Source organism: Melanerpes formicivorus, unplaced genomic scaffold (assembly GCF_026170545.1).
Source record: "Melanerpes formicivorus ecotype bairdi unplaced genomic scaffold, bMelFor1.0.p_v2 SCAF_84, whole genome shotgun sequence".
Lineage (NCBI taxonomy): Eukaryota > Metazoa > Chordata > Aves > Piciformes > Picidae > Melanerpes > Melanerpes formicivorus.
In genome coordinates this window covers 332,682-352,978 of record NW_027142436.1, presented here as the reverse complement: position 1 = coordinate 352,978, position 20,297 = coordinate 332,682, and the positions used below count along the sequence as shown (strand labels likewise).

Genomic DNA, 20,297 nt, shown 5'->3' with positions numbered 1-20,297 from the left:
AGCTGCGAGGAGGGGCCACGGCCACAGCTGAGCCGATGGGCCCCGTCTGTGGAGCTGGAGGCTATTGAGGCACGTGTGAATGTTACAGTTCCACTTTCCCACAGCCTATCCCCACTAAGCCCACTGTTTTAACAGGTGCTCTTCTCCCCAGTTGCTTTTCCCATCCACTTCAAGGATTTTTAATACTAGAGTGAAAGCCTACCAACTTCCAGTGCTGCTTCTAGCATGACTTTTTATTATATGCTGGTGGAAGTGGACCAACCCAGGGAGACCTATTGTCCAAACTTGGCCATTTTTGCTTTACAAATCTTGGTAGAAACCAGCAACTTAGAGTAATCAATGGAAGAGTAAAGAACAAATCTGCAGCTCTGACATCCCGATTCACCTGTCAGGTCCACTCATGTTAGCAGGAGTAGGTGGCCAAAGGCAGGTAGGTAATCTTTGGTACAGAGTTGTGAGTGGATTTGAATGGGCTGCAGGATTCAAGGTACCAGAAAAAGACTAGAGGAAGGGTGGGGTGTGTACGATTTAAGCTATTTTGTGTTGCTTTGTAAAAGCTTTGCTTTGCAGGACTGTTTCTTACCATTATGTATGACATTTACTGTGGGGGAGGAGAGAACTTGTTATCCAACACTGAGACAGAGAAATATATGGATGCTTATTCTCAGCTATCTAATCTGGAGTTGAACTGCATTTCAAATGGGAATGGGACAGTCTACATGAAGAGGATGCAAACGTAACAACGGCTTCAGTCCTTGGGTGTTAATACTTTAGTGCTCCTTGAGTGAGGATCAGGTGAAAAGAGAGAGGTCTAAGAAAACAAGAGACATGCTGAAGGTGGAATCTGCTATGAAGAGGGAAGCAGATGAGCTTCCTAGGCCCTGATCTTGTGTTGAGGGTAAGCTGGCACTTACATCCCAAACTTTTGTCTTCCATAACCCAGATAGCAAATAGATTTTCTAAAACAAAGCAAACTTCATCTTAGCTAACTTTTATTCACTTCTGGTTGCCTGACTCCCTTGAAGAGGGCATTTCTTTTCAGACATATCTGGGTTTTAAGCCTCTAGAGTCAATGGAGACCTAAAAGCTTCTGTGATGTGGAGGCTCCATTGGTATCAAAGGAACCAATATGCACAGCCTAAAGATACTGCACACAAAAGCAGGGCTACTCAAGGAATCTGTGTAATTTTGAGGGCTGTAAGAAGGACTCTCTAGAAGGAATCCACACGCGTAGATTTACATTTAGTTATTTTTTATTGAAGTAATTTTGTTACTCATGCTTCCTGGTGGGCCTCTGCACGACTGTACTTAGTAAATACACTCTGAGGATTGGATGACAATGTGGCATCGAGGGTTTATCCTAATGTTACTCATTCATAGCATCCCATCAAATGATATCAAAGTCAGATATTAAACCCTAACAGCAGAAATCACGGTTAGAGGCTGCACTGTCCTGGCACAGCTGGTACAGCTATCAAAGAGACTGTCTTCTAAGTCCTGCATCTTCTGGGAGCCTCTCTAAATTGAAAAGGAAAAAAGAAAAGTCTTTGAACACTTAGTACTTACAAAGTGCATCAGACTTAACACACAGGTAAGGTATACTCGAGCTACAGAGAAATGCCATGCCGTTAGCTAGCACTGTTGTCTGCATAGTTTAGTTTTGTGTTTCAGACTTAGACTATATGGTTCTTGGGGAACAGCACTCTAATTTTGCTTCATGGTTGTAGAGCACTTAGTACAACAGAAGCCTAGTCCTCCCTGAAGAGCCAAGTTGCTACTTCAATATTGGTAAAACAGCAGTGACAAGAAACATAAAAACCGAAGTGGAGGACTGATCCTAGATTTTAATGACACTCTCCACTGTTTTGTTTTTTACTTGCTTTTATTTATTAAATCCTCATGGCAAACAAATGTATAAAATGTTTCTTTAGACAGCGAGAATCAACAGCACTTTGGGAAGGCCTATGTATTGACAGCTGCAGATCAGATTGCTAGGAGGTGTAAGTGCTGAGCACATCTGCAAAACAATAACAATGTTAAAACATTTCAAAAAGTTCTGTTTCCAAAGTATTTTAGAAGTTCTTTTATAAAACCACTTCTAGAATATGACTGTGTAGAGACCTGCTTTGTGTCTTCACCGACTGATTCCATGGAACATTCTGAAAACTGATACATAAAATACGAGAAGTGAAAATGCGCATGATTCCTAAACAAAAAATGTGCTCATTCTCAGAACAATGCAGGGGGCTGCTGCCAGAGGAGTTCACAATTCAGTGATCTCTCAAAATACTCAAACTTTGTGGAAAGAACATTGGTTAGGATTATTTTTGGAATTACTTTTGAAATGGCAACATTTAAAGAAAAATCTGGTGCTGGACTGTCTCACATCTGTGCACAGTGACACCAGCACTGCACTGGTGAAGCTTCTGGCTGTTTTGAAATTCCAGAATGAACACTGTGTTGATCTTTTGTTTTGTTTTGGTTTAATACAGTTCAGTGAACCTGAAGACAAATTCAATCAATTTTTCCAGATTTGTTCTTAGGATTCCTGAGGAATAATGCATGCATTACATGGCTGCTTTTTTTTTTTTTCCATTGATAGTTCTGTTGTTCATAATTCTAATAGATATTTGGCTGCTGGAGAAGAATCCTTCACAGGTTTATTTTCTGGCTCAGACTAAATTCTAGATCACATATTTGTGTTTTCTGTTGCGTAAAACTCCCTGGTTATAAACGGCAGACTTCTCAGTAGCCAAAACTTGGTGTAGGGAAGTTTTTACTGAGATACAATGTAATAGGAATAGCCACAGAATTCATTCACTAAAAAGACCACATTTTATAAACATTTGTGTTTTGACCAGCAGTCCATGAGACACAGCAACAAGACCAGCAAATTTTATTATGTCGCTTTATGCATCTGATTCCATATTCACATCAAGAAAACACATTTATTACCTTTTCAAATTATACTATACATTTTTGTTTACAGATAAGCAAACAATATATAAAATAATGTTCTATAAAATTAAAAACCTTTGCATTTGTAAAGAATAAAGGAGTCTAAAATGTGCAGTTGCAAACATTCACGTTTATTCTCCTGTGGCTCTGAGAATTTCCTGTCAAGCAGATTATCAGTCGCGGTGCAGCCATCTTGATGCTCAAATCTATGCTGTCATTCTGCAAAAGATACTCCCTGATTTGTGTTGCACTCCACAGACCATACATCGAATGTTTGTCACTGTAAAACCAGCATCGTGGTGTTCTTTCCATATGGGCTGGGACAGCTTTTCAGCTAATGTAAACTGTTACAGCTCTCGCAAAGCTGGAAGACCTAAGTCTACTTATTTTAAACAGGGATCTATTTTATGTAGCAAGTTTAAGTAGCAGCACATATACTGACCTGCGTGTTTGCTTTTGCAAACAAATAATGGGAAATGAAGTCGACTTCCTTTTTAAAGACCATAGTGAAAAAAAAAATACAAAGCTCTATTGTATCTTTAGCTATACACAGCTTGCCTAATTTTCCACAAAATGTTTCCTCGGAAGCTCATTTGAAAAGATCATTCTAAAATTTTCAGGGTACTTCAAATTCTCAAAGTTAAATTGGTAGTTTTATCCTGAACCTCTTAGGTGGAAGAAAATCAGATCACAGCAGACCTTGTTCGTTGTGCTGGTTCCCAGGAAACTGGCTGGTTTGGGTGCTGAATTTAGCTGGCTGGTATGTGCATATGACCACTTCTTGGCAGACATTCATATCTGGTAAGATTTTTGTAGTTGTCACCCAGAGGGGAAGAGATAAGTGTTTTGAACCTATAAAGACTTCAGTTTTATTTAGAAAACATGAAGGTTGAATGCTACAAAAGCTGAAGACTGATTCCTTTACAGGCACAAATTGTGCATGGGATATGAAAGCCTGGTGCCTTTTCTTGCAAATACTTGGGGTTTCAAAGATGAACCTTCTATTAACAGGGTATTTTATTTTCCTCAAAATTGCTGCTCTGTGCTCTTGGGTAAGCCATTGCACAGTAGGAGGTAATATCACATATTTAAATGTCCAATCCCTATGCTGATAGAACCACTTCAAATCAGCCCATATTGATCCGAGTGGTCAGTCCTAAAGATTGAACCTATTACGTACATAATGAATGACCAACCTATGCTGTCATCACGATGTACGACGGCAGTTCAGAACTCACTTGCAGGAGTTTTGGTTTCAGATAAAGCAGGAAGGCTGGATCACAATTACATAAGCTGTCTTAATTTATCCCATCTTATTATATTTCATCCAATTTGTTCCCACTGTGAATGTCTGAGATACTGAAAGAGGTACTGCCCATGAAGAATTTCTTGTATAGGGTTCAAACTGCTAATGATCGGAAATGAGCCAGTTTGCCTTCATTTGGCTTCAAAATGCTGTACTGTGAAACAGAGCCTTGCACCCTGTCTCTGCACAAAAGGCAGTCTCAAGTAAACTTTTAATAAAACAGTTTCATCAGTTTTACTAAACATGCTCATTTTTTACTACACATTTAATTCAGGGAGTTTTAAGTTTCACTGCAAAGCACTGGTCCATCGAAAATAGCCAGAAGTCATGAACCCCATTTGCTCACTGTAAAACTGTGTTTTAAGGCTACCACTGAGATCATGTTACTTCAGCCTGGTTTCTAAGGAAACCAAAGGCTACACACTGATAATCATACAACAATAAAAAAAGCAAAAAACCCTCCACCCCAGCCTCCCTCCTTGGTGGGCTTCTATAGAGCAGTTTCAAAATATTTTATTATAACTCAAGTTAAAAAATACATTAGGTCATTCTGTTCACATTTCAACATACAGAAAGTGAACATATGCTGGTTAAAAAAACCCAACAAACAGTATGAGACAATCTCCACAGACTTACTCTTTTACAGGGTTATTTTCATCGGATGATATTTTAGCACTGGGAAATGTTTCTTTATCTGGAAAAGTCTTTATAAATGACCAAACAATTAGTTTGTTTACCACATATAACCTGGATCTTGGAAAACTTCCTGTCCTTAATCGTTAACACAACATGATTTGTGGTGCAAATTGGTGTTTACACTATTATGTGCATTCGTTTTTTTTCCCTTTGTATGGGCATCTAAATATTAGAATTACAGGTAGTGCTGAAATCCATTTTATCTTGTCTTTGAAATCAAGATGGCAACGTACTTTGAAGTATATTCTCCTTCTGTATCAATTGCAAACTATTGTCACTGCGATGAAGGTTTGGGCGTTTTGTGGGAGGAGGGTTGTATTTTCAGAGTATTGGTTTGGTTAACTACAATACATGGACTAAAACCAAAGGAAGTTTTACCAATAATAGTGGTTTTCCCAATAGTTAAGAACAGTGTAGAAAAATCTGTAGAGCTATGCTCTTGGTGTGGAATTTTTAAGCCTATTTTTAATGGGGAAAGACATTGGAGCAGAATACAGAAAGGACAGGGGTTTCTCCTCCTTGAAAATGGTTTTATTATTGTCAAACTTTTCATTAGCAGATGAAAATGTCAATTTCTTCAACAGCTGTGTTTGGATTAATGTCTGAAACTTAGTTTTGTCAAGTAGAAAATTTTTTGTGAGGAGAAAAAAAAAAAAAACCACCCAAACCATTTCAACTGACTATAATATATGCAGGATATATATAGGTACACATGCAGGAACACAGAGCCAGCATCTTCACTGGTATAAAACATCTAAGTGCCTCTGAAGTCACCACTTGCCTAACTAACATCAGCTGTGAATCTCACCTATGAAAGACATTTTTGCTTATCTCATATTCACCTCTCTGTGGAATGCTGGAGCCAATTTCTGAACAACATGACTCAGACATAAAAGGCATAAATACAGTGGTACGAGGAACTACAGAGCTCATCTGAACACCAGAATGTGTCAGTGGCAGGAATCAGAGTATGGCTGCAATGTTACTTAATGATGTAGTATTGAAAAACTATTTAAGGGAAAGTCAAGCTTGTCTGGAAGCAGGCTACTAAAATGCTTTTCAGGTCCTCAGAAAAACTGCATTTGAATGTAATTCTTTAAGACTACTTCAGAGCAAGACCACTTCAATGATTTTTTTCCAGCTCTGAGGGTAGAGCCTTCAACATCCTGGTTACCGACCAACATCGACCTTCGAGTGCGCAGTCCCAGAGGCGTGTTTGCTAGGTGGTATTCATTTTACTTCTAAAGGTTTTAACGAGTATGTACATAAAAGATGCCTCTACAGCATAGTAACAGTAAATGCAGTATGTTCAGGCAAGCACACCAAATTCAACTACGCCGGTGACTCTGAACTTCCATTGATAAGAAAGCTCCTTGTTGATGTTTGTTGGTACCCACCTGTGTAAAGCTGTACCTTACTGCTTTTATCTCACTGCACACAGCAGCCTTTCAGGATGATACTAAATGATGCAACTAACCAGTACTACACAAGAAATGTAGTGAACAGTATTTCAGAACCTAACTCGTTTCATTTTAATTTCCTAGTTACATTGGGGAATACACCATTTTTGCCAAAGCAAACTTGTACTTCTATATTTTGCTTTCTTTGGTATGCTCTGGGCTTTTTACAGTTGTTTAAAAAATTTCCATTGAAGTGTATCCTTCAGTAAGGACTGCAGAATTTTAACATCATGATCTGACAGGGAGCAGCTACTCTTGCTTTCCTGTGCTTTCTCCAGACTGGGTCACGTGATGAAGTCTTACACCTTGTCGTAGAGAACTTTCAGTATGATATATATGTTTCATTAAATGGGGGGGAAGGGGAAAATCTATGCTCATGAGTATGTAACTTTGGGTGGATGGAATTGAACTAAACATAAGTAAAGTTTGGAGAGCTCCTCTACTAAGCTACCAGAAAATATATTTATCGATGCCTGATTATTTTTTTCTGCTGATCTTGTAAAGTGTAACACCTGCTTCTACTAATAATTTGGTTCCAGAGAAGAATTTAATTTGGTCTAAGGAAGTCCTTGGTACGATATTCAGAGGTGCACTTCTTGCACTTCTTTGAATTACCCATTTCAGAGCAAAGCCACAGGCCTCACTCGTTTTACAAAAGATGTGTGTGCGGCATCCAAGATCAGGATCGGGCTGCAAGACTTTTTGCCCTACAAGTCTTCCTCATCTTTCCTGAGTTACAGAACCAGCTCTAATCTGTTGCAAAACTTAAAAGTAGCAATGATTCTCCTTCAGCATCTAATTTAGTTATCTAAGTGCAAGAAGTTACCAATGCCTCTACAGAGCATTTAGATACTGAAATCTTTGAAAAACTTCTGCTACATGTTGCTTAGAATAGTATCCGATGTAGCTATGGGAATGGCATTTAAGCCCATTTTTTTATTCTGCTTTTGTGTGGAAAGGCAAATTGAAGACCAGACTGGTCTAGTGGAGGACCTCTGGATCTTCTTTTGATAATTTTGTTCTCTCAAATTTGAACCTTCGCTCCCTCTCCCTGCAAGGTGCCCAAGGCCGATGGCCATCCTTCCTGTCTGAATGGTGACGGGCTTTCTCCAGGCTGGTGAGAATGTGGTTCCATAGGACCATCCAGTCAAGGAGGACACGCAAAGGGACCTTCCACCATTGTCTTCTAAGACAAAGCTTAGCAAGTAACTACAACAAAATGTAAGTTTGGTCAATTTAAGAATTCAGCAGAGAGGCTTCTACCATATCTAGCAGATCGGAACTTGAGCTCGTGGTAACACTGCACAAAGCTGTGATAAATAAAAGTGATTGGCAAGGCTAGTAAAACAATACCGCTAACCACACAAATTCCTCCAAGAATCCTTCCTGGTACAGTGATGGGACACATGTCACCATAACCAACAGTGGTCATTGAGATGATCACCCACCAACAAGCAGCAGGAATGCTGGCATAATCCTTATTCTTTGTTCCCAAGTCCAGCCCATTTTCAAGAAGCTGGGAAAGTGCACTGAAAATTGCCATAGCAACACAGATAAAGACAAGTAGCATCACCATCTCTCTGTAACAACGCTTCAGAGTCAGACCAAGTGTTTGAAGGCCAATGAAATGACGAGCCAGTTTAATCACCCAAAAAATCCTCATCATTCTTAAGACCCTCAAGGTGACTCCAGCCCTCTGAAGCTGTGAATTTTCCCCTGTGAAAACTGTCATTAGAACAGAGATGTAGTAAGGAGTAATTGCCAGTAAATCAATGATGTTGAGAGGTCTTCTGACAAACTCACACTTGTTTTTAGAGACGATGAACCTCACAATGCACTCTGCAGTGAACCAGCCTATGCAGATAGCTTCGATTATCCTGTCAAAAGAAACAAAGTGCAGTGTTTATGTTTTGTGCAAAAGCTTTAGTGGATGTTTGGCTTGCTCACGGACATTACCAAACTGATGCTCAAAAAAGGACAAACAGAAAGCCATGCTGTTCTTATCCTATACATGTGGCACTAGATTTCAGCAATTAACTGGAGGATCCAATGAGAAGTTTACATTGGTTGCCTAACACTGAGCAAATATGACTGCAAAACCTGGACCCTGCAGGAAAGGGTATGCCACTGATGCCAATGCATAACATTATCAAACAAGAACTCAAGTTTGGTTGGGTTTTGGTTGGGTTTTTTTCTTTTAAACCTCTGAGGCCTGATCCACTGGGGAATGACAAGGACTGTGGATCAATGAACAGCAAGGTACAGAATTAGACTGCTAAACGAAAATGGAAGTGGAGAAAGCAGAAAGCAGCTTTTGCATTAGGGAATTCATGCAAATTGGCTCTTCTGGAACCAGCCAAAACCAATGTGTCTGGTTTGCATCCCAGGTACTGCCGTTAAATAGAGACAGTGTTTTATTTTTCTTCATTGGGTGAACAAAGTAATAACCCTGTGTCCTCTTTTTTATGACTGCTCTGCATTACTGGGGGTTTTTTAATTATTATTTTAAATGTAACTCCACCTAATCTGTGTTGCAACAGGCAACACAGCCATAGGCAAGATCATCTTGCAAATCAAATAGTAACTGTAAGAAATTCTGGAAGGTGGTGATTTCACTAGGTTCTTAAATATTTTCAAGTCCCAGTGCAGTGAATAAGAAAAGACTGTCTCAACTCAAAATCAGCAGAAGGTGGAAACAGAAGATGAAAATGCTACTCTACAGCAACAGGTCTGAAACCAAACTGACATGAGAGTGGGGATTTGAGAATAGTACACAGAACCACTTTTGCTCTTTTGCAGGGAACCCAACAAGGCAGAGTCAGTAGAAATGCAATGATTGCAAGTAATAATGCAACTGACATTCCAAACCTAAAATTTTGCTTCCCTAGCACATCTGCATAATATTTCACCAGGTCTGAAATCTATTGAGACGACAAATGGCCTGCTAGAAAGGCAACACTCTTCTGTACCTACTGCAATTGCACTAACAGACTTCATGAACTAACTTTCATAAATGTTTCACACACCCAAGTGCTGGATTGAATTTCTTATTAATTTCATTTTGTTCATTCATTCACTTTAGTTTTATGCTAAAAATGGCCAGTTGACATGAAGTCATAAGGTACAAAGCCACAGCAACTTTAACGGAATATAAATATATTACTTAAATAGTTATTCAGATAAAATCAGACCTTGCTTTTCTTGTTTAGTGAATAATGACAGAAATTCTGTGAGCTGGAGGCCTTTATTCATAAATGGCTTATAGAACACTTGTTCTGGTTAGTGTCTTTTGACAGAAGGACCTCTGAATCTCAAAAATAGCTTGCTCAAGAATTATGTCTTGTCTTAAAAACCAGGCTTTTGAAAATACTAGGGCTTCTTTTCATAATGACAGTGAGTAGTAACTACCTCAGATGCAGATTTCTTCTTAAAAATGCTCAGCTCATAATGTCATCTAAGCAGAAGTTGTACACAGGATGCATCAAAGCTACTGCGTGAGTGGGGACTGTCATTCCTGTACACTGAAGCAAAAAAGATGTTTTCAATCCTTTTCACACATGATGAGGAAATACTATAGACTCTCCCTAGTAAAATCAGTCCTTGGCCTTCTCCACATCACTTGCCACTAGTTCTCCCATTTCCTTTCTGAGGGGCCCACACCTTCCTAGTCTTCCTTTTGCCATTAATCTACCTACAGAAACTTTTGCTGTTCCCCTTGCTCTCCCTGGTCAGATTTCATTCTAACTGAGCTTTAGCTTTTCTAACCAGGGCTCTTGCTGCTCGGGCAGCTTCCTTACATGCCCCCATTCCAGCTGTCCTTTTCCCACTCCTTGTAGAGTTTCTTTTTGTGTGACAATGTGTCTAGGAGCTCCTTGCTCATCCAGGCAGGTCTCCTGTCATTCTTTCCTGACTTAAATTTTGTGGGTATACTTTGCTCCTGGACACAGAGAAGGTGATCCTTGAATATGGATCAGCTGTCCTTGGCCCTCCCTTCTCTCTAGGGCTTTGTCCCATGATACTTTGGCCAGCAGATCCCTGAAGCAATCAAAGTCTGCATGCATAAAGTCTGGGGTCATAAGCTTGGGACACATCCTCCTAGATGCCCCAAGGATCTGAAATTCCAGCACATTGTGGTCACTGCAGCCAAGACTGTCCCTAAGCCTCATACTGGTCACCAGCCCCTCCCTGTTAGTGAGAACAAGGTCCAGCACAGCACCTTTTCTTGTTGGTTTATCCAGCATTTGGAGGAACATCCTGGATTGCTGGTGCCTTGCTGTGTTGTCCCTCCAACAGATATCAGGGTGATTGAAATCCCCAAGAGAACCAGGGCCTCTGAACATGAAGCCACTTCTGTCTGAGTATCTCCATGGATGGGCCCCAACCACCTGCCCTCGCAACCTGTTCCAGTGTTCCTCTACCCTCTTAGTAAAGAATTTGTTCCTAACATCCAGTCTAAATATACTCTTCTCTAGTTTGAAGCCATTGCTGCTTGTCCTATCACCACAGGCCTTTCTAAACAGTCTCTCTCCATCCTTCTTGTAGCCCCCTTCAGGTGCTGGAAGGTCACTATTAGGTCTCCCTAGAAACTCCTCTTTTCCAGGCTGAACAACCCCAGCTCCCCCAGCATGTCTTTGTAGCACAGGTCCCTGATCATTTTCATGGTCCTTCTCTGGACCCACTCCGTCAGTTCCATGTCTTTCCTGTATTGAGGGCTCCAGACCTGGATGCAGTACTCCAGAGCAAAGTGGCAGAATCACCTCTGTGGATCTGCTGGCAACACATCTTTTGATACAGCCCAGGATGTGATTTGCTTTCTGGGCTGCAAGTGCACACTGTCTGCTCATGTCCAGTTTCTTATCCATCAGCACCCCCAAGCTCTTTTTCACAGGGCTGCTTTCTATCACCTCATCCCCCAGTCTGTATTGATAGTGGGATTGCTCCTGCCCAGGTACAGAACCCTGCACTTGGTCTTTCTGAATCTCATGAGGTACACCTGGGCACACCTCTCCAGCTTGTCCAGGTCCACTCAGCTTGGTGTCATCTACAAACCTGCAGATGGTGCACTTGATCCCACTGTATCATTGGTAAAAATATTAAAGGTCCCAGTGCGGACCTCTGAGTCACACCACTTGTCACTGCTCTCCATCTAGACTTTGACCCATTGAGCACTACCCTCTAGATGTGACCATCCAGCCAATTCCTTATCCACTGAACAGTCCACCCTTCAAATCCATATCTCTCCAACTTGGTAAGTAGGACGTTGCTGGGGACTGCGTCAAAAGCCTTGCAGAAGTCCAGACAGACCACATCCATAGGTTGTCCCTTATCCACGGACACAGTCACTTTATCATAAAGCCACTAGCTTAGGCAGGCAGGATTTGCCCCTAGTAAAGCCATGATGCCTGTCTTGAATCACTTATGCTTATGCAAGGCCTTATAGGCTTGGTTCTGCTGGTCAGGTCGCCTGTAACAGACCCCTACTGTAACATCACCTTCCCGCCTTCCCTTTAATCTTAACCCATGTGCACTCAACCAGCTCATCATCCTTGCCCAGGTGGAGCTTCACTGATTCTAGCTGGTCACTGGCAACACCTCGTCCCCTCCTACCCTGCCTGTCCTTCCTGAAGAGCTTGTACACATCTAGCCCAGCGTGTCACAGGCAGGCATGAGATTATTAACCCTTTCCCCTTCAAATCTAGTTTAAAGCCCTATCAATGAGCCCTGCCAACTCCTGCCCCAGACTCCTTATGCCCCTCTGGGACGAGTGCAACCCATTTGTTGCTCACAGCTCTGGAGCTCTGTCTACCAATCTGTGATTGTAAAACCCAAAGCCCTGTCAACAGCACCAGTCCTGGAGCCATGGATTGACCTGGTGGCTCTTCCTATATATTCCCTCATCCATTGCTGCTGTCAGAGGGATGGAGGAGAACACAACTTGAGCTCCTGATCCTTTTACCAGTTGCCCCAAGGGCCTGAAACTTCTTTTAATTGATTGTGAGCCTCTTGTTGCTACATCATCACTACCCACCTGAAAAAACAGAAGTGGGTAATAATCTGAAGGCCTCACAAGGGTGGGAAGTTTTCCTATGATGTCCTTTACTTGGGCACCAGGGAGACAGCAGAGCTCAGTCTGCACACTGGGCCTTGTGCTCCCCTCAGCAGGGAGTCTCCTACAATGACTCATGAATTTTCCTTTTCAGGGACAGTTTTGATGTCCAGCCTGAGGGAAGTCAGCCTTGGTGGCACTTCTGGCCTTCCCTCGTCCTTGCTCTCAGCCAGTTCCTCCTGAGAGCTTCATACTTGTTCTGCAAGGCCACTGCAGGTGCTGCTCTTCTTAAAAGAACACACTTGCTCCATTTGTTGCATCAGGCAGAAACCTGTTCCAGTGACTCTGCTCCTGTGGGTTGCTACAGGAAGGCAGTGGGGCTTGCTGATGAGAGGAAATGGAATCCTCTGCGCCATGAAAAGTTACCACCCACTCCATTTTGTACAGATCAGTTTGTGGAAATCATCAATTGCCCTCTCATCCTCTGTGCTGTTTTTTAACCTACTCACCTCTTCCCTGAGCTCCATCACTTCATCTTGGAGCAGTGCCACCCAGCTGAGCAGGTCATCAACCTGCTCACACCACATGTAGCCATAGTCAGTGTTACCCCTTGTTGCCAGTGAAAGGCTGTGGCATTCCTCATGGCCTGTGGCCTGGATACCAATACCCATTTTGGTGGACGGTGGGAACAGAGTTTTCCTCCTTCGAGGAGGCACCATCTGGAGAGAAGTTCAGCGACTCAGCACCTTCCCCTGCCGACTTCGTAGGGTGCACAGGGATCAAAGCCTCCCTCTCCCTCGTCTTGTAGTGACTTATCTTTATAGCTGACCTTATCAATGGATAGATATCATCTAATAAGGAAAGCAAATTTAACAGTTAGTCCTCAAGAGGACTACCCAAGTATGAAGCTGGGGCCAAATAAAATGTGTGCACACAGGAAACTAAAACTATTGCAGTTCTTCCATTAATTCTTAAAATATTTGCTGCCTCTTCCCAGGACAGACTGCCTCTTATTGCAGTTCATTGGATAATGAGGTATTCAAATCTGTAACTAAATGATTTACTTGGTAAAATGTATTTCCACCACAGTTTTTTGGTTGCTTTTCCCCTGCATCAGTTCAATTTTAAAATAGTTGGTATTGAAAAAGGAGAGGGGAAACGAAAACCAAACTCATGAAATGTGTCCTTGAAGAGTCTCCCAAAATGTCCAAATAACCAGAGGAAAAGTCCTAATTTTTATTGAGTTACAGGTTATTTCTGCTCAAACTTACTGTTCATTGTCCCAGACCTAAGCACGTGAAATAAGAGTTTTTTCCCCAAAATGTTAAGCCTCTTGCTATTTCAGTCTTTCAAAATTGCTTTCATGAGTCTTGTCCACAAATGGAAAACGAAGCCCTCGTGAGCCTTGTTTCCGCTGTACTCCCATCACTGCTCAGTTTTCTCTTCCCTCTGACAACTTCCTTTCAGAGTAAGTGATTTCAGACCACTTCAGTAACGTTTTCTACCTTTAACAAGACTTACTTGTTACTAACAAAATCATATTGTGAATGTCTTCAAGTTTTTCAACTTAGCATTACCCTTTAGCCCAGTGTGCCAATTTGTGTACTTCCAATAACCCCTGCTGAGTTGGTTGAAATCTAGCCAAAATATTTGCAAGTGGCTCTGTTATCTATCATGCTTGTAAATAAAACATGCACAACAGGACACATGAGGAAAACAGTATTACTAAAGACAAGTATATGACAGGATTAAAGTCTGTCAGCACTGATTTGTTACATTGCTGCTGAAGCCTATTTCCATGTAAAGCACATTAAACCTGAAAAACACCCAAGCTGTAGCCAGAATGATCAAATTCCTGCTGAGAAAGGCTCTAAGTCATTTCAGCAAATGTCTTATTTTTAATCAGCAAGGTTTCCAACTCATTGCTGAGTAAAGGCCACAGAACCAGTGGCCACAGCCAGTTTCCCTGCATTTTAAAACCCTTGCTGGCTTTTCTTCCTTGCTGTCCCTGCTTTGGTAGCAATGGTATGTCTTCATGAATTTAACTCCAGTAACTCACGCGGGAGGCTGTAATCACCCAGCACTCCCCAGGGAAAAGGCAAACACCTTTCATGGCTCTCAGGGGACACATGGATATGAACATCTTGAGCCCCAGGGTCCTCAGCAGCTTCTCTGTGTACTTTGAACATGAGTGGTACCTAGCTGTGCTAAGCTCATGTATGTTCTCCTGTGGTCAGGCAGGGATACTTATTTGACCTTTGTGTTATTTCTACTTTCCAGAAAGCTTGTAAATTTGTTAGAATTCACATCCATGGGGTTTCTTTTGTGGTTTTTTTTTTCACCTCTGTGCCAAGCAAGATCACAGAGCAGATCCTCCTGATAACTGCGCTAAGGTGCATAACAAGATGATCCATGACAGCCAACATGGCTTCACAAAGGACAAATTGTGCCTGACAAACCTGGTGACCCATGACAGAGTTACAGCTCTGGTAGATAAGGAAAGAGCAACTGACATCATCTACCTAGACTTGTGTAAGGCAGATGACACCATCCTACACAACATCCTTGTCTCTAAAATGAGACATGGACTTGATAGAAGGACTGTGATGGATAAGGAATGGGCTAGATGAACTCAAAGGGTTGTGATTAATGGTTCAACGTCCAGGTGGAGACCAGTGACAAGTGGAGTTCCTCAGGGATCTGTACTGGGTCCAGTGCTGTTTAACATCTTTGTCAGCAACATGGAACTGTGGAATAGGCTGCTGAGGGAGGTTGTGGATGCCTCCTCCCTGGAGGTGTTCAAGGCCAGGTTGGATGAGGCCTTGAGCAGCCAAGTGCTAGTTGAGAGACATCCTTGTCCATGGCGGGGAGGTTGGAGTAGATGATCCCTAAGGTCCCTTCCAACCTAAGCCATTCTACGATTTTTAACTTAGCTTTGTCATCCCATGCCTTTACCTTCAGCCTACTGTTTTAACTTAGCAAAAAATGGGGGGTTGAGCCTACAGCTTTCCCAGGAAAGAAGTTATCCAGTTGCTTTTCAACAAATATTGGATGTGAGCATTCAAGCCTCCTGAAATTCCATCACCAGAAAGAAATAATGATTTTCTGGTGTCTAAAATACAAATGCAACTTTTTAAGCTTATGTTTTGCAAAGATGAAAAGAAACCCACTAGCATCTGTTGAGAGATGCTGTTTGGAGAAGTTACTGTGTTTACATGCTTTTGCTCAAAACCACAGCCATCACATAGGCTTGACAACTGAGGGACTCTTTCATTACAAATTAAAGCATGATTAGCAAGTGGAAAATGGGCAACAGTCTCTCCCTGGTGTTAACAGGCTACTCCTGTTTTGCATTAGAAAAACAACAGCAGGTAGATAGAACTGTGCTGACAGTTAAGTCAAGCAAGCTTCAAATTACTTCCTATTACAGGTTTAAGAAGCTCTCCCCAAAAGATTTTGCTTATTATCAGTGGCACAGTTCAGAGAGAGAGCAAAGACGACTTGAAACTAGCAGAAGCAGCAGAAGGGAAGACAGGTGTCCCTGCTGTCTACTCCTAAACTGTGCAAATCTGATGCAAATCTTTAGCTCTGATAAGTGAAACGTGCCAAAGCAGGGAAGGGAGCAGAAACCTTGAAATGCAAGAAATTTAATAATTCATGCTTCAACCTGAGAATGGACCTGGGAAAAGCAACCTCTCTGTAAGAAGCATGAAATTCAGAGGTTAGATTCCTCACGCTTCTATGCTTAAAATGCCTTATTTATGGAGTTCTCTGTTGCCCTCTAAAGGGTGTTACTCCACAGGATGAGAAATAGCTGTAGGCTGCTCACCCTTCCAGAGTGTGGTCACCATGAAGTGTTAACATGGTAATGGTTTCTGAGAAAAGTTTGCTGGATACAGTTCCTCTTCTGGTGAAGAGGTGTGCGTACAAGGCAAATAAATACAGCTGGTATTAGCTGGCAGCTGCAGTAACCATCACTGCAAGCCTCATTAAAGAGGCTGATTTTGTAAACTGTACAGCTAGAGATCCCCTCCCATCTAAACATGATGTCCAGGTAAGCTGGAGACACAGCTGCCCAAAGTGATTCTGGGGATGGTTACCACAGTTCAGCCACAGAAATTATCCAGGTGCCACCTTTCTGAGCTGTAACCCAGTTGGGGAAGGACAGGGCATTCTATTAGTAAGCATGTGAAAGACTAAAAATAGCAAAGTTGCTGAATTTCACGAGGTAGTTCTCGCCTCTTCTAAGCAGTGGCTTATTCTGATCTGAATAGTCAGCTTACATCCAAAATCTACAACCTAAGGACTCCTAGGTAAGACCATTCAATTTCTAAAGTTTGTCAAAGTAAAGGTTCAGAATAATGTCAAGTCTCCATAGTAATAATTAGAGTGCCCTGGGAATCAAAGCTTGCACAGAGCATTAATGTCACAATTTCTCTTGACAAAAAAGGAAAAAAATTCCTTACTGTACGGTCATGTTAGATGGAATTTCTTTGTTTCAACGAGGAGTCTGGGCCAATAAACAAAAGACAGAATTTGGCTTCAAACTTTTAATTGCATCAGAAACTAGTAGCCAGATTTTTCAAAGCTTTCTCATCTAAGGTGGACAGTATCACCAGAGCTCACAGTCCCAGGTACTCCTGTGTGGTTTCTGTGGTCAGCCTTTCAAATAAGCCACTTCAGTTCTGAAAATCTCACTTACTTTACATCAAGTAACTAGAGAGAAAAGAAATATAAGCAAAGGGAAATAAAGTCAGATGACTACTAGGCATGCTATGTCAAATCCTAAGGCATGTATAAGTAGTTTGTCATGGTTCAGCATTTGCAATAAATAAAGAAGTTCCTGTCAGAGAAGGCGGCCACCTCAGCAGCTGACCAGCTGTAGACAGGAAAGGAACACATCTGTCTGTTTCCATGTATTTGCCATTAAACTGCCATCAGTTCCTGAGAATGAGCACATGGGTTATGCCACATGTGAAATGAACCAGCCTGACTTTTGCAGGAAGATGGTTAGAAGACTTCTACAGTTATCTTTTTGTTGTTGCAATTCCACAGAGTATCAGTATTGAAGAAACTCACCACTGATAGTGGTTCTTCTGGTATTAAAAGCAGCCTTCCCTGCACTCTGTGAAGTGCTTGGCTACACTGCACCTTGGAAGTATTTTGGATTGTATCCTTCAAACACTTGGTACACAATATGCAATTGTTCAGAAAAGTAAAGTTCAGCGTGTACATCAGACACACATTCTTTAAGACAAAGACACTATGAAAGACAAATCACACATCACATGCCTTATTCTTTTGCAAGCTGAAATTATTCAGCAAGAGAAAAATTGTCATTGACTCCTACACCATGAACAAAGATAGGAGCAATGTCGTTAAGGCTATGGTAGTAGATACCATCTGTATGCACCTGTTTCCCTCTGTTCATTGGGGGTACCTAAGCAATTTGCTTAAAAAAGAAAACAAAAGAGCATCCTCCCTTTGAAACAGCCTTGCAAAGCTTAAGTAAGGCTTTTCTAATTGGAAGAACCTCTAAGAGCAACTTCTGACCTACCCCAATCTAAGCAGGAATCAACAGCTTCTCAATCTGTATCAACTTTCTTTTTGTTCATATGATTAGTTCCTTGGCTTAGCTACAACGAGAAATACAGGTGCAGTTTTCCATTAAGCTAATGGAAACTATCAAAATGCTTTCCAGGGAATTAATTTGGCTAGTAGGATATAATTTATCACATTCCAATTAACTGTATAGTAAAATCTGATGATTTCATAATGACTAGGCTGCTATTCCACTGTAAGGCAGAAGCTGAGAACTTTGTGTTGACTGTTCTATTTTAAAAGAACGTCAAAACTAACAAACATGGGAAAATGTTTACTTTCTTCTCTATGTGTCTGTCTTATTTATAGGAAAAATCCAGACTGGTCTTGATTCTGTTCTCTACTGAACAGAGAGAGAGGGCAAGGACACTAAGTCAGCAGAGCTACATCAATGGAACCCTAAGCTCAAGTAACAGGACATGAAAAAGGGTTTGTCTTACTAGTAAATCTCGAGATCGAGCCTTACACCCCGTTCTGCAACTGTTTGTCATGTTTAGTGTGCTTACACGGTTTTTTCTAAATGAAATGTAAACGTCTGTTACATTCAAACACTGAGGCGCTGATGTGTTCGCAGGAGCTTAATACAGACCCTGACCATCTCCTGTGTTCCCCACATAAAGCATCTGAGTCGGAAAGAGGAACTGGGGCAAAGCTGTTCCCACACACAAGGTTTTACAAGAGCAGAACCATAGCTGGAACTGTATCTACTCCAGGAGACCTGTCCGAATTTAGGCAGAGCCCATACAGGATTGCGCTTTTCCCAAAGGAGAAAGAGAAGGGAATTTAATTGTCTTCAGGTTTTCATTTCCCTTTTTTCTCCACAATCGTAAGGCTAATAGGATTTCCGGAAGGTTGGAACTTCTCTATGTGGGTAGAGTTCCGTGGCTTCTCAAAAGCGAGGAAACAAGAGCTCCAAGACCCTGCACAGGCGGAGGCGCGCTTACAAAGCTGGGAAGCCTTATTCCGATGGCTTCTGCTCGGCGCTCTGCCTACCCTAGATCCGAGCCTGCCCGCTGGTCCCCGCTAGCCGCTCTCTACCGCAACACCCGGGCCCTGCCTTCGGAGGCAGCGGGCAGAGCTCGGTGCAAGCCGGAGTGGCAGAGCAGCGCCGCTCCTCTGGAGCTCCCCTACGCTCCCCTCGGCTCCCCAACTCCGGGCCAGGGTTTGAAGGCGCACAGGCGATCTTCGCCGGCGGCGACTACAGCCATGGACCATCAGGACGAGGGCAAGACACACTGGACGGGACACACGGGGACCGGACAAAGGGAAAATAAAGGATCCTCCTACCCTGAGGGCTCCCTCACTGATTCTGCTGTGTACCTGCTCTGCTCCTCCACGCTGCGGTTCTCCGGCGCCCGCCACTCGGGCAGGGTGCTGGCGCACAGCACCACCATGGACACGATGACGAAGAGGATGGAGACGGTGGCCAGGATCTGGGCGGCCAAGGAAGACGTGGGCTCTTCAAAAGTCCTCCTCATCCTCTCCAGCCACTTCCCGCCCTCGGCTCCTTGCGGCGGCCGGCCCTTGCCTTCAGAGCCACCGAGCGGCTCCCCCGGTGGCTCTTCCGCCGCGTAGTAGGTGCACGTCTCGGACATGCGGTCGTCGAGGCGGCGCTGGCAGCAGTAGTCGAGGTGGGAGCCCTCCAACCCCCAATAGATCATCTCGTTGTAGAAGGAGAGCTCGCACATGTGCGGCACGAAGCGCAGGTGGCCGTGCCGCACGTACAGCATGATGAAGCCGAAGGCCTCCGAGTGCCGGTCGAAGAAGTACTCGTTCCGCTCCCTGTCGTAGTCGTCGCACACCTCCAGCACGTCCTGTTCCGAGAGGCAGCCGTGGAGGCGGCTCACCCGCCGCAGCGGGAAATCCTTCAGCACCTCCCGGGAGAAAGAGTACCGGGTGCCCCCGACGTTCAACACCACCGAGGGGCCGCGGCCAAAGTTCATGGCTTGGGCAGGACGGAGGAGGGGAAGGGCGGGTAGGGTAGGGCAGGGTGGCGAGGCGTGGGGCAGCTTGGGCGGTGAAGGCTATCACGACCCCGGCTTCGGCACCGCTTGTACCGCCGGCGGCTCCCGCTTGGCGACGGGGTGGGGAGGAAGGGCGGGGACGGAGGGCGGGAAGGCGAGAGAGGCGCCGCTGCGGGCGCCCCGGCGGCCGCGCAGGAGATGGGGAGCGGTGAAGGCTGCGCGGCCCTTCTCTGCGACGCCCCTCCAAGGTCCGGCCGCAGCCTCAG

General features: G+C 43.3%; 1 protein-coding gene across 2 annotated transcripts; it reads right to left on the bottom strand.

The window, feature by feature from the left end:
• Positions 1-1,863: 1,863 nt before the first annotated feature.
• KCNG3 (potassium voltage-gated channel modifier subfamily G member 3) lies at positions 1,864-20,282 on the bottom strand. Of its 2 annotated transcripts, none has more exons than XM_068165098.1 (2): positions 19,355-20,282; positions 1,864-8,297 (listed from the first exon to the last, which is right to left on the bottom strand). In XM_068165098.1, exons 1-2 carry the CDS (start codon positions 20,008-20,010, stop codon positions 7,652-7,654), a joined length of 1,302 nt encoding a protein of 433 aa, XP_068021199.1. In that variant the 5' UTR covers positions 20,011-20,282; the 3' UTR covers positions 1,864-7,651. The 2 variants fall into 2 exon arrangements, with proteins under 2 accessions (XP_068021199.1, XP_068021200.1); XM_068165099.1 differs by having other exon boundaries at positions 19,388-20,282.
• Between the last annotated feature and the right edge of the window lie 15 nt (positions 20,283-20,297).

Coding starts and splice junctions, on each gene's coding strand:
- KCNG3 (XM_068165098.1), bottom strand. CDS start 20,010: ATGAACTTTGGCCGCGGCCCCTCGGTGGTGTTGAACGTCGGGGGCACC. Junction 8,298..19,354: donor TCAGTGAGGGAGCCCTCAGG/GTAGGAGGATCC, acceptor TTCTTTTGACAG/GATAATCGAAGCTATCTGCA.